The sequence below is a fragment of the Phlebotomus argentipes genome, unplaced genomic scaffold (assembly GCF_947086385.1).
Source record: "Phlebotomus argentipes unplaced genomic scaffold, Phlebotomus argentipes genome assembly contig_15, whole genome shotgun sequence".
Taxonomy (NCBI): Eukaryota; Metazoa; Arthropoda; class Insecta; order Diptera; family Psychodidae; genus Phlebotomus; species Phlebotomus argentipes.
Genome location: NW_026776181.1, coordinates 3,637,069 through 3,650,812, shown reverse-complemented (window position 1 = coordinate 3,650,812; position 13,744 = coordinate 3,637,069). Strand labels below are relative to the sequence as shown.

Here is a 13,744-nt window from a genome sequence, read left to right as displayed (position 1 = left end):
TTTTCCCTACTTCTTGCACAGCGCAAACGAATGGACACAACAATCCGACGATTCGACGCCACTTGGGAGACAATTTCAGTCAAAAACTAAAAATTCGTGCCAATTGCTTCGTGACGACGGTGGATAGTCGCTTCCTGATTGCCTGTGGATTCTGGGACAACAGTTTTCGCGTGTTTGCCACGGAAACGGCCAAAATTGTTCAAATAGTCTTCGGGCACTTTGGCGTTGTCACGTGCCTGTCGCGCTCCGAGTGCAACATCACCTCCGATTGCTACATTGCTTCCGGATCGGCGGACTGCACAGTGCTGCTGTGGCACTGGAATGCCAGGACGCAGAGCATTGTCGGTGAGGGCGAGGTGAGTGCGAAGAGCAGTTTGTAATTTGCAATAACAGTGGAAAATTTTTAGTCTCTGGGGTCAAATGGTTTTCACTTTCACAAACTACAGCGGTTCATTAGAATTGTGTTACTCGCAAACTAAGCAGAATTACAATGTATTTTAATTTGGTTATGGAGTGACTTTTGTCAAGCTCTCCTCAGTAATTCATTTAAAGTTCATGTCTAAATAGCGATGATCTCCACCTCTCATTCAGGTGCCAACGCCAAGAGCTACCCTCACTGGACACGAACAAGCTGTGACATCTGTTGTGATTAGTGCCGAATTGGGATTGGTTGTCTCTGGATCGATAAGTAATTACAGGATGTGACATTTTGCCTGAATTGTGGTAATTAATCTGTGTGCGTTTTTTCTCTCTCTCTCTCTCTCACATCTCTCAACTCCATGTGGCGAGAATAGATGGTCCTGTTCTCGTGCACACGACATTTGGTGACCTGCTCAGATCCCTGGAGGCGCCCACGGAGTTCATCTCGCCGGAAAATATCGCAATGTCCCGCGAGGGATTCATTGTGGTGAACTACGACAAGGGAAATGTTGCTGCTTACACGATTAATGGGAAGAAATTGAGACATGAATCGCATAATGATAATCTCCAGGTAATTGGAAGACATTGAGTGGATTGATGGCGAAGGGGTGACGATTAAATTTCCTGTCTTTCCTTCACAGTGCATGCTGCTGTCGAGGGATGGCGAGTACCTCATGACGGCCGGCGATCGGGGGATAGTTGAGGTGTGGCGAACATTCAATCTGGCGCCTCTGTACGCCTTTCCGACTTGCAACAGCGGCATTCGCTCACTGGCACTCACTCATGACCAGAAGTAAGTTCAGAGATTTTGAGGGTGGAAAATTATACTAAACAGTTTTGAATAGAGGCGTAATTAGTGCGCATTGACCTTGAGAGGGCGATCGAGGATTTAGTACTTGCTAATTCAGAGAAAGAATTGACGTTAAATAATTACAGTTATTAACTTTTGTGGTGAACCATTCTCATTAAGCAATATCGTGAATATAAAGTCTCTTCCGTTGTAACTTTCCTCAATTCAATTTAATTTTAAAGACCCATAGAGGTAATTGAAGTGTCGGAGTAGAGCTTTCATTGCGACATTTTATGACTTTTCATTTAAAATGCACTTTGATGGCATTCGTGGAATGGGGAAGAAGAGTGTGTCTGTTTTTACGATGCTGAAGATTTATATCTTTAATCTGTGGACAAATGGAAGGTTGGATATTCATCCATAAAGTCAGTTTAATGTGCTGATTTTAGGGCCTCCGCTGAAATTGTAGGCAGATAATTGTCAATGGAAATTAATCTTCCGGTTTTATTCACCAGATACTTGCTGGCTGGCTTAGCAACAGGCTCCATCATTGTCTTTCACATTGACTTCAATCGCTGGCATCATGAATATCAGCAGCGCTACTGATAAAATATGCCCATTTGGAGGGCGTGTCATCAGAACATTGTGTGCAGATATATGAGAAAGTGACGAGAAGGACGCGACTTTTGCCTCCTCAAATGGTGAGAACAGGAAGTGAATGAATTTGTCGGTGGCGAAGAGAAGAGAAAGAAGAAATTCTATGAAACATGATACTATAACAATGCGGCCAAAATAAGGTAAGATAGAAGATATTTTTAATTATGCTCTTGAAGGTTGGAGATGGTGACTTTGGAGTGCATCACACACACACACACACACCCATTCAAAGTAAAGTAAAACAAGAAGAATTAGATATAACTATATTATGAAAAGAAAAAAAAGTTTTGTCTGCTATAAATAGTAAAGGAAGATAAAGAAAAAAAACATGAAGAGTGCAATGAATTATAAAAAAAAGGTATGAAGTAAGATTTTAAAGAATCATAGTAATCGTCGCGCCATCGTTGAATATTTCGAATTTTTTACACATTCACTTTGTTTTTACCTGTTTTTTCTCCACTTTTGGGGTTACCAGTAAAAATATGTAGTGGAATAAGTGATTATAGTGAGAAGAAAGAAAGAAAAAAAAGAGAAATATGCATGAGAAACATGATAAAAGTCAACTGATCTTAGAAAAGCAAAGTCATAGAATTTCGCAATCAAAATAACATTATTAAATAATACTAATAAAAGTGAAAATTATGAGACGCAGGTCTTGAGTGAGAAAAAGAAAGTGGAGCGAGAAATTAATGAGCAAAGTTATTAAATAGAATGTTTTTTAGCGTGTGAAAAATGCGGTCGAGTAGATAAAATATATTGTTATGTTTCATATAATGTACAAGAATTAATGAATTCTAGTCCTCGTTTCCTTAATCCATTCCTTTTGTTGGTTTATATTCTTCGTCCAAAATTTCCAAACTATTTGCACTAATTGCAAGAATAAGTGGAAAAATATTGCGGCTGAAATACTTAATGAAAACAAAATGAGAGAAACTTAATAGCATTTTCTATAAAAGACACACCACAACGTATTTGAACATAGAGAGGTACTTAAATAGTGCGCATGATAGAAGCTTCACCTATGAAACAGAACATTAATAAATAACAAAAGAAAAATATAGTGTTACATTGTCGCGAAATTTTTCAGAAGAAAAAAATAATGGTGAGCTTTTCCGAACTGAAGTTCTTTTTTGTGATCTTTCTTTTTACACCATCTTTGAAGTATCTGTGAAGAAACACCGCTCAAGATTGATGAAGTACTTAACATGTATTGTGCAAGTTCTCCCAATGCGCATTTAAATGTTTTATTTTTTGTGAGAAGTAGACACAAAAGTATATTAATTTTTAGTCTATTAACTTCATCCGAAATGTGAATATTGTTAACATTCCGCCATCCAATTAATGAATTTTAAAAGAGTAAAGTAAATTATATACAATTATGGAGGAAATTGATAATAAAAAAAAAATAAGACACGATAGAAAAAAATGGATTAAAAAGCACTAAAATTGTATTTTAAAAATACAAATGAAAAAGATATAAAATATTAAATAATATTATGTACTATAATAAGAAATAATGAAAATATTTGCATTCTGTCCAAGAGAAGAAAAAGAGTAAATAAAAAATGATATAACTTGAAAAGAGAGAACACACATAAATAAATTTATGAAATGAAAACTGGGGTGATGAAAGAATTAATCTATATTGAATTGTAAATATGATCAATATTATAGCTCTTTGTATTAATTACCAATTTCATCGTCTAACGCGCGGTGAAGTTTTAAAGCAAACGCGAAATGAAAGTAACTTTTAATTGCTAAATATACATACACAATAGATAATATATTTGGGTGAAATTGCGAGATGGTAAAATTAACTTGTAAAATGAGTGAATGACTATCACTGGCATTGTATTATAAGTGTTTGGTGTTGGTATAAAATGATGAAGAAAAAATTGGTATGAAAATCATAGATAAAAAAAAAACGATTTATTGCACTTATTAAAAGCAAAAAGTAAGATGAAAAACTAACATTTTATTGTCAAAGATTAAAGAAGAGGTAAAAAAAATGATGAAACAATAACGAATTAGGTCAGAAAACACGTGAAAAATGGTTTCCACCCCTTGCGTATTTCTTTTGTGAGTATTTTTAAATGCATAAGAAAAAAAATATCGTACTGTTAGTGGACGAGAAAACATTCCTTTTGTATTGATTTCTTTCCGATCAAAGGAAAACTGTGCATTTGGCATCGCTACTTTATGTTTTAGGAAAAGTGGGATATGATAAAAAGTCTTGAGAAAATAGTGGTAAATACGTAGCTTAGAAGCTGAAGAAATGATTTACGAAAGGAGAAAAATCGCATTTTACAATTATATTGACCTTCTTATCCATATAAATTGTCACAAAACCTTTTAAAAATAGACAAGTAATTGAAAAGTCCTGATTTATCGCAGAATGACGAAAGAAAGAAATGGTATAATTGAATAATAGGAGAAGTCAATACAGAAATTAAATTATGAGACGAAGAGAGCAGAAGGAGAAGATGAAAGAGAAGCTCAGAATGCAAAGAGAGCGATGGAGAGTCAGATGAAAGAAAAACCATATTATCTTGCGGAGGAGAAAGATAGAATATTGCACAGCTATGATCCTGATTATATTTTGTCAAAATATAATGTTTAAAAGAAAGAATGATGATGCAGAGTAATATGTTTAATAAAAATAAATTTATCTAATAACATTCAACTTTTTTCAATCATCAAACTTCCCTGTCCGTTTGTAACAAATTCATAAATGTCTTGAGTTGAATTTCGAGTGCGTGTTGAATTGAAGACACGCGTTGGCACTTTCTTGTGAATTTTCATACATTCGGAATTACAGCTTTCTGTTAAAGTCTAATTCGAACAGCGTCAACAGAATTCATTGATCAACAAATTAAACGCAAGACATCTTTCAACTTGAGAGTTTTCTTACCTACAACTTCGTGATAAGTTAAGAAACTTGTCCTCGGAAGCCATGGAATCCGAATTGAGCGATTCTTTTGTGACTGACAATGCGATATTCGCCCAGAATTGAGGATGAAACGCAAGAAAGTCAGTTGAAGTTTTCCCCGAGAATGATGTTGAGGAAAGCATCTCTATAAGTAGGACAAAATTAATTTCCTTTGCAAATTCACGTCTCTGTGAAAGTTTCAATCCCAATTATTCTCTGCATCACTTGAGGAATTGTCCTGGAAATCCCGCTGGTGAGGCTGAAGTGGGTGGACGGGGAGGGTGTCGACGAGTGAGGCGCAGCGGGTGGGTGAAATGCGAATGAAAATGATATGAGTGTGTTATCAACGAAATATGGCATGAAAAGTGGAACGTGTGGGCGGGAAAGTTGACATGGAGAAATTTGCTTGTTGACAAACTCATTAGAGTCAATTTAAATTCAACAAAATTTGCACTCTATAATTGAAAAGAGCGTCTCACACTGTCTCTCGTCCACTGACTTTTCAGCTCACACAACATTTCCCATGTCGAGACGCCGCCCGGGAATTGACGAAAATAGAAGGATTGCCTCGCTACCGCGTGATTCCGTTGGCAAGTTCACTCTGCGTCGGGGGCGAATTACACCCTAATGGCATCTGATTTGGGTGTCGCTTTTCATCCGCACTGGATCATCTCGAAAGTGGAAAGCGCTACGAGTCTGTGACAATCTGTCACGTGAGTATCACTTCATCCATCATGTGTCGCATTTCTAATATTTATTATGCATGGATTCCATTTTTCGCATCCACAGAAGAAGCTTGAGAACCAGAGTTGGCATGTCAATAGCGTCTCTGCACATTAAATCTGATCTCTTGATTAGATAATTTTCTGCCCATTCACATTAGAAGTGATGAAATTTTTATGTTTTGAAGAAAAAACACTGAAATTCTTTCACTAAATTGCATGGTCGAAACACAGATGAAAAAAATCAATGATTTTTTTTTTAGAATGTGGGATCGTATTTTTCATGTTGACTCTCTCATGAAGAATTCAGGAATCGTATTCTTGAAATCTCGCAGTTTATACACATTTGTCTCAGCAATATTTCTCCATCCTGTTCTTCATTTACCTTCCAGTTTAGATATTTTCCTACACGCGAAGGTAGATGAAATTGAATTTGGCCCAAAGGGTCAATTGTCTCGACTTTAACAATCACCTGGAGAATTATTTTCTATAATTCGTTTCTTGCTTTATTCATTACACTTGGTCTATATTTAACATGTCTTCCATCCTCATCCGTGGCCGCTCAGGCAGGATTATTTCCTTCGGGACACGAAGTTTATGACTACGAATCTGGTGCCGGAGAACTCACCCTTCCCACTCTGTGTGTGTGTGTGTCAATGCTTTTTTCCCGCTCTGTCTTCCCAGAATCATCGCTCTGGGACCGGCGACACAGTGTGTAAATAGTGGAAAGCTGGACCGACTTCTCAAACAGATGGAGAGGGACAATTTAATTCCAAATGATGAGGACTTCTTTCCACTTTTATTGCCATTGAGCGACTTTAATGCCCTTGTTCGCCTCTGAAAATTCAATTACACTAAGTGAAGAGGAATTGTTATTTGCTCGAGAGAGCGACTCGGGATGTCCAGTGCGGAGGAGAGAAGTCACACTGGGAATCATCAATGCCCAGCCACACGGGTGGAAGTGCAGGGGAGTGACATCCTGATTTACTGCGATGATTGGTCAATGTGGCGAAAGACGTGCCATGCAATTACTGCAAGAAACACCTTCTCATCGAGTAAACACATTGTCACACTCCACTGGACAAAGTGTTCAGTGATTGGAGAATCTTGCAGATCTCAAATTTCAGACAATTCAATTAAATTTATACATTCCCTTCAATTATTGCTTATTATATCAAACATTATATTGCTCTCCATGGAGAAAATTCTGAGAAATATTCATGGGAATATCAAAGGTAAATAGTAAGAAATATCTTCGTCCTTAAGTTGTTTGCACAATATTTCCTGGGAAATCAATCAGCAATCGAAGGTTTCTGACTTTGCTATTCTCTTGGCCATTCTTATGTCCTTAGGGCTTGTCAATTGATGAAAGTGGTAGCAAGTGAAGATCATATGAATGCAATTTCACACTTCACAGTAACTCTATGAGTGCCTCAGATTCAAAGCCCAAAATGTGTGTACAGACCATAGAATGCGACTCCCTATGACAATTTCCTCATTTACTCTCCATTTGTTGAGAGAATTTGGGGAATACTTTCGTCACAGGACACTCCACTGCGGCGACGACATCTGTGTGCTGTGCATTTCCATTTTGGGGATTAATATTCACAGATGAACAGTTTTGGAAATGGAGAAATTCTCAGTGTGCGAATAATTTCACCACCTTCCAGGCAGTCGCACATGCATCCGCTCCTGAGGATGTGCCGGTGAATGGAGAAATTGCTGAGCAATGGAATTTGTGTGTGTGCAGAACTTTCCCTCATTGTGCACTCCATGGAAATCTGTGCTAAGCGATGCATCTCACCCGGTGAAAATAGCGATCGTGGCATGGAAAATTGGGTTGGATGATGTGAAATGAAATGCAAAACACGATGTTTGCCAGAGAGCAGAAAAAATACACACACACACCCTGCGAAAGGGGAAGAGTTTGCTGGAGGGATCAAAATTAAGAATGAATTTGGGTTATGCATTTCCACACATTTGCATACTCAAGCGCGCACATAGTTCACTTTGCATGGCAGGTGTTGAAGCTTTTAAAAGAACAACAGAAGGAAATTCCGTCAATGGAATTTTGCATTTTCAATTCAAGAGCAGCCCGCGGACGATAAATTGAAAAGATCTATAGAGATTTGAAATTTATGGCGTTAACTTCACCTTTGAAGTCTTGCATTGAGCCTTTCGAGTGAGAGAATTCTATTATTTATGTATGAACACTTTTCAAAGCTCCCTTCTTTTGCATAAAGGCATTTTTCACAAATTCTAATAAATTACCTGGAATGAGAAACTCATTGATTATTCGCTTTGGGAGGAGAATAAATGAATGAATTTGTAGTTAAACTCAAGGTTAAACCTATAATTAATGTGATGAGCAGGAATTGTAAATTCGTGAAATCGATAATCATCAAATTATGAATCCCAAAGCTTTTTAATCATCACCACAAAAGTAAAGCTGTATTAATTACTGTCATAAATGTTGATTTCAATTAATATCATTTTTCCTGCGTGTACAAACAAATTACACCTTATTATCTAGCCACAGAAATATAACAAACTACAGCAATCATTAGTTAACTGCATTTATGTGTGGGCAAACTCGTGGCCACGTAATTTAAATCGGAAACACTAAACCGCAATTTTAAAGCGACAGCGGGGAATTTATTTAATCAGAAAAGGAAGCAGGAGGGAAGTTCTCATCCAGGAGGTGTAATCTAATTTAATGGAATGTGTTGAATGTGCGACACGTTGACCGCAATTTCCGACGTTCTGTCGAAATTCCATCATATCAACACTTTGGCGCCCGGAGGGATTTTCGGCACGGAGATGGCCGTGATGATATGATGAGTGGTGGGCGGGGGAGCACGACAAACTCAATCATAAATCAAATATCACCGCAGGACGGCCGGAGGGGTGTGCGGATTCACCTGGAAATCCCATCTAGAGCGCCTGATCCGAGCCAGCAGCTTAATGGTGTTTGCCACAATAATAATATCGAATTAGCTTCCTGACGATCCAATTTCCACTCTCCAGCGCCGGCACAAGATGACGCTCCCCCTCCCCGGCGGCGGCCACTGATGGGGTGTGCGGCGGGGGGCGACTTAAGCTGACGTGCAATAAAATCATGTGATGGTCAATTACTCAGCAACCTCAGTCGGTTCCAACATGTGAGACTGAATTGCATTCTGTCGCCCCTGTGCAGACTTCACACCCGCCCTCGTGGGAATTGAATCAACTGCCGAGCCCGTCAGTTCCGGGCGACACCAAAAGAAAATTCGGCTGGGAAATTATTCATGCGGCAAATTACACTCCGGCAGCCGAGGAGATTGAAATGATAATTGTCCCAAATGCAATAAGTCTCTCATCAGGCGGGATTTACTGGATGATTTCCATAGAAAGCTCTCGTGGTTTCCACATTTATTTGCTCATTCGCACTCAGAGAGAGAGAGAAATGGGATCAAAGGGAAGAACCATTCAAAATTAATTTGACACAAGAAGACCTTCGTTGAAAGTAATAGAAAAGACGCACTGTTGAACGTAAAATTATGAGCTTTGTAAGCACGAATTTGTGCTTCAGTGGCTAAATTTTGAGTTCATTAAGTGTGCACCAAATGGTTATTGAGTTGAGGTGATTTGAGTAATTAAATTAAATACAGTCAAGAGGGAATCAAAAATAATACCACAAAGATAAATTGTCAAATTGTGCGCGAATCTGTGATTTCTTGACATCTACAGATTACGAAATTCTGTGCTTAAGATGTTTGCAAAATGGTTATAACAATTTGACTTTTAAAGTTTATGAATTTACATCAATTTATGTTGGTGAGCTTCGATATTCAAAAGCTTGACGAAGCTCAAATTGAGCCAGAAATGGCAAATCATATCCAATCAAGCTCCACTCATATGTTGTAAGAGGAGTATAGGATGTGAAGGTTGCGAATGTACTTCGGCAGTTAATAACTTGATGAGTTGGTGAGAGAGCAAGTGGAAGAGAGCGAGAGAGAAGAGCCATAAAAGTCGAATCACATCATGTGTGTTTGATGGGAGGAAACTTTTGATAAACTTGCATGTGGAAAATCCTCCATCCGATAAAACTTTCCTCTCCCTGGGTTTGGGCCAACAAGAAAACTTATACATTATACTCTCAATTTTCACTCCCTCCTCCTCCGCCAGATGTCGAGGTGGTTGCAAAGACGTGCTGGAAAATACTTTCCAAGAGATGCGGCGGGAAATGCCATTAAGAGGTGGAGAAGTGTTTCAGGGAATTTCTCTTGTGGATTTTATGAGTGTTGCAACAGCAAGTCGAACAACAGTTGGCAATTTTGCAGGTTTGCTCAGACACTATAACTTCGTATATTTTACGATCCATTCTATCCATCGTTTCCGTCTTTTGAAAATCCTCCCTAAGCACTTTTCTCATTTCCATGGAGAGCAAGAGAAAATGCGTCACTGCATTTGCCGTGTCATATCGGTCATATCCAATTATTTTGTCAACTTCTCAGCTTAGTATCCAACATTTTCGTGGATACTCGACTCAGGAATTTGGGTAAAACTCCTCCGAGGGCCAATTTGGTTGATTCTCCTCGAGTCTCGGTCGCAAATGAGCTCTTCTAAGGCGCTTTTCGAGGCAAGTGAGGGTGTTCTGTGACTGGCGTGAGGATGGCGAGTGGCTTAGGTCAATCTCCGCCGGTGTGGCGTCAGGAGAGAGGAAGGCACATAATGAATAGCTTACAAATTGGGGAGCTCATATGGCGGACAGATTCTCCTGCCCATCCTCAACGACGGAAGGCGAAGACGGATAGATTGATGAATTGTTCGGCCAACTGTCTCGGACGGAAAGATGTGCTTCAGCAGAGATACTTAAGACTGCTTCTCAAACATATCGATCGCCGTCGTTCTTTCGCTCTTTTACCACATTCAACCAGATAAAAATTGCGGTTTCATTTCGAATCGCTTGCATTACGCAAACACCACCAAGCAACTTTCATCGAAGCTCGCTGATGAATCGAGAAAGAAGCAATATTGTGATTTAAAATAATGGAACGTGAGATTATAATTGATGTACATGAGAATTTATTGATATTTAATACCCCAAAAGATGTCGCTAACGCAAAATCACAGTCAAGCCGTGCTTTCGGCAAAAAGGTGTGCTCAGTGTGGGAGGACAAAACGTAATTTTGCGTATGAAATTTAATTATAAAATCATAAATTGTCGCTGAAGCGGAAATCATTAAATCAAATTACACCCGAAACTCTCCCCATCCCGAAAAGGTTCAATTTGATTAGATGCCGCATACATTTTGTGCCTCTTTCTATGTATCTCCGCCAACAGCCCATTTTGTCTGTGGCACAAATTCATCGCAATATTTTGAATAATTCCAAATGGAAGGTGGGCTAATAGGAAACTTTAAGAAATAATAAGCATTGAGCGCATTCAGCGAAGTCTTGCCAAATTCACGAGTGACCTTCCTGTTTCCGTTGATAAGACACTGTGTATATAAAGCTGACAAACTGCAATAAAGTCACACAAACTTTTGAGTGAACGAGTGATTAAGTTGAATTTGCAAAATGTCAGAGAGAGCAGTTTTCGTGAGATCTCTTTTCGGGACCCTTAAACCTGGTCATATTCTGGTTATGGGCGGAAAAGCCAAAAGTGAAGCTCAAGAGTAAGGAACCTATTGTTTTTAATATTATAGTTCCATAAGAATTTTTTTCTATTTACAGAATTGATATACGTTTATGTAACAAAGAAAGGAATTCAATTGACTTGAGGCTGTTAATACGCTTCGAAAACAATCAGATCGTAAGAAATACACGTACAAACAGGAGATGGGGTGCTGAAGAGATCGAAGAGAACTTGGAACCAAATGCATGTTTGAACCCAATTACTCCTGGTAACTCATAGATTATTTTAAAGAATTTGAACTAATTATATGTGAATATTAAATTCTTTTCAGGAGCGCACTTTCGACTGTATATATTGTTAGAAACCTCGAAATTCCGCATCGCTTTTGACGGAAAACCTTTCTGCACTTATGCTTATCGTCTACCTTTAGAAGGGATTTGCGCTTTCTCTGTTTCTTATGGTGTAGAGAAGATTACACAGCTAGATCACAGACAAGTCTACCCATCGCCATGGCCGCCAATTCAAATGGATGAGCCAAATCTATCCTTCAGTGCTGATTTTCCAATTCAATTTTCCCCTGGACATTGTATTTATATCGCTGGAACCTGTAGTGAAAACTCTGCTGGACAATTTGTCATATTTTTCGTAGATGGAAGTAGTAACCCGAGTAAGAAGCTATCTTTTTACTTCAATCAACGCTGTGCTTCACAGATTGTGGCTTTGAATATCGCAACGAACATTGCTCATGGGGATCTACAGTAAGAAATACCGTCGAATACTAAAGAATACATTCAATGGATCTTATTTATTTTAGATGGGAGGGCCAGGAGAGTGGCAATTCTGAAATTGGTCGTAAGTTTATGATTACCATCGAATTTGAGACTGATGCCTTTAAGTAAGAGAAAATCCCTTTTTCCTTTTCCCTCTATATTATAAAACTCTTTTCATTATAGATTTTCTGTGAATGATCGGCTCATTGCTCGGTTCACCTATCGTTCAACTAATCTCCTAGATCATCTGACTGGTTTCAAAATTCGCGGAATTAATGGTACAGATTTGACAGTGTCGCGAATGGAATACACAAAATCTTTGAAACAGCGCTCCATTATTTGAAACCCTCTCGGACCGTTAAAGAATAACATTTCAACGAACGTTCATTGTGTAATAAAGTTGGAAATAAAGTTATATTCTTAATTTGGAAGATCAGTGTGATGTTGAATTAAGTATTCTTGGAAAAGATCACTAAAAACTTGGCATTGTTCAAAATATCTACTTTCAAATTGAAAAGCTTTCATAAGAAAGAAATATACTTGGAATTTTGTATAAGACATGTTCTAAAAAATCACTTTTCTTTTCTCAAATCAACTGAAATCAACTTCAATACGACTTTTCAAAGGATTAAATTTCCATTTGACAGCGAAACCGCTTCGAAAGTTTCTGATTGTCTGGATTTTCTCTATTTTCTTCCTCACTTGAGAAATTGAGGCTAATTTCTCATCATCCATCCGCGCTTAATAGCCAGGGAAGATTTTGTCATCTGAAAAAGTTCTTCAGCACATTGACCTGAACGTCGGATGAAAAGTCTGCTAAGGAAATAAATTAATCCGTTTAAGGAGACACGTTTTGTTTATATAAACGTATTCTCTCCCTAAACAAGGGACTTCTCACGAGGAGAAGCCAATTTCACAGGGGCAGAGGGGAGAAGTTTGCGGAGAAGGGATCGCATGGAAAGTTATGAAATTTCCCAACCCGACACAACTTTCAAGAATTCCTCCGACATCACCCTTCTTTCATTCTGTTGAAATTCCCCATTTTCAGAGAAAATAATATGAAATTGTCATCCCCAGGGATCACTTTTGGCTGAAACGCTCGCGAATTTTTGAAGCATGTGGGCAGAGATGAAATTCAATTGAGTGTAATCTTTGCGGAGTGAGTTGGGAAAATGAGTTGAATTTTGCGGGAAATTTGACTGTGAAATTGGAGAAATTTCTCAATGCCGAGTGAAGAACAATTTATCAATTTGCCCAACTGTTCTTGGGATACAGATCACTACTGAACTATCTTTACGCAAAGTCGTGCAAATAATAATAATATGTATGTGTGAGAATCCCATTAGTATCATTGAAAGTAACATTCTTCAGAATTACCATAATAACACACTCCAATACCGCAGTGTGGTGTTAATTATGAATCGCGGAACTATAATTAGGGTGTTGAGTGTTGAGTTCTTGCCAAGATGAGAGACCACAGCAAATTTCCAGTGCGAACTGTCATCCATGAGCGCCATTCATCTCGCATGTCGGGATGAAGTGATTGCACTAATTGCAAACTCTGTCGACTCAGTTCGGGATTCCCACCCCTTGAATCCACTCTCCCTCACCAACAGGGTGTCTAGGTGGTGAGAAATTGAGACGATGGTCTCGTATGTAAATCACTGAAATTGATCTCTTCAGACACTGCGTCAATCCTCCCCATCTCGCTTTGGTCGCAAAGTCCCTTGATGTGTGTCTGTGGAATGTCTGTGGAGAAATGTGAGAAGAAAAATCACTTGAGAGTCTTCCTTCCTCTGTTGCTCATCTGCAGACATGGTCAATCTGTAATTTAGC

At 38.6% G+C, this 13,744-nt stretch overlaps 2 protein-coding genes across 10 annotated transcripts in view; both read left to right on the top strand.

Moving 5' to 3' along the window:
- LOC132261761 (neurobeachin) overlaps positions 1 to 4,545 on the top strand; it is a 114,467-nt gene extending 109,922 nt beyond the window's left edge. For all 9 annotated transcript variants that reach the window (XM_059760723.1, XM_059760717.1, XM_059760724.1 and 6 more), the window contains 5 exons: positions 22 to 356; positions 592 to 688; positions 795 to 991; positions 1,062 to 1,213; positions 1,726 to 4,545. In XM_059760723.1, coding sequence (XP_059616706.1) covers positions 22 to 356; positions 592 to 688; positions 795 to 991; positions 1,062 to 1,213; positions 1,726 to 1,816 — 872 coding nt within the window. In that variant the 3' untranslated portion in view covers positions 1,817 to 4,545. The remainder of the gene's footprint in view (positions 1 to 21; positions 357 to 591; positions 689 to 794; positions 992 to 1,061; positions 1,214 to 1,725) is intronic.
- Positions 4,546 to 11,080: 6,535 nt separating this feature from the next.
- Positions 11,081 to 11,951, top strand: LOC132261486 (galectin-9-like). The gene is made up of 3 exons (XM_059760324.1): positions 11,081 to 11,178; positions 11,237 to 11,406; positions 11,470 to 11,951. The coding sequence occupies exons 1-3, from the start codon at positions 11,081 to 11,083 to the stop codon at positions 11,898 to 11,900; spliced, it is 699 nt and encodes a 232-aa protein (XP_059616307.1). The 3' UTR covers positions 11,901 to 11,951.
- Positions 11,952 to 13,744: the final 1,793 nt, after the last annotated feature.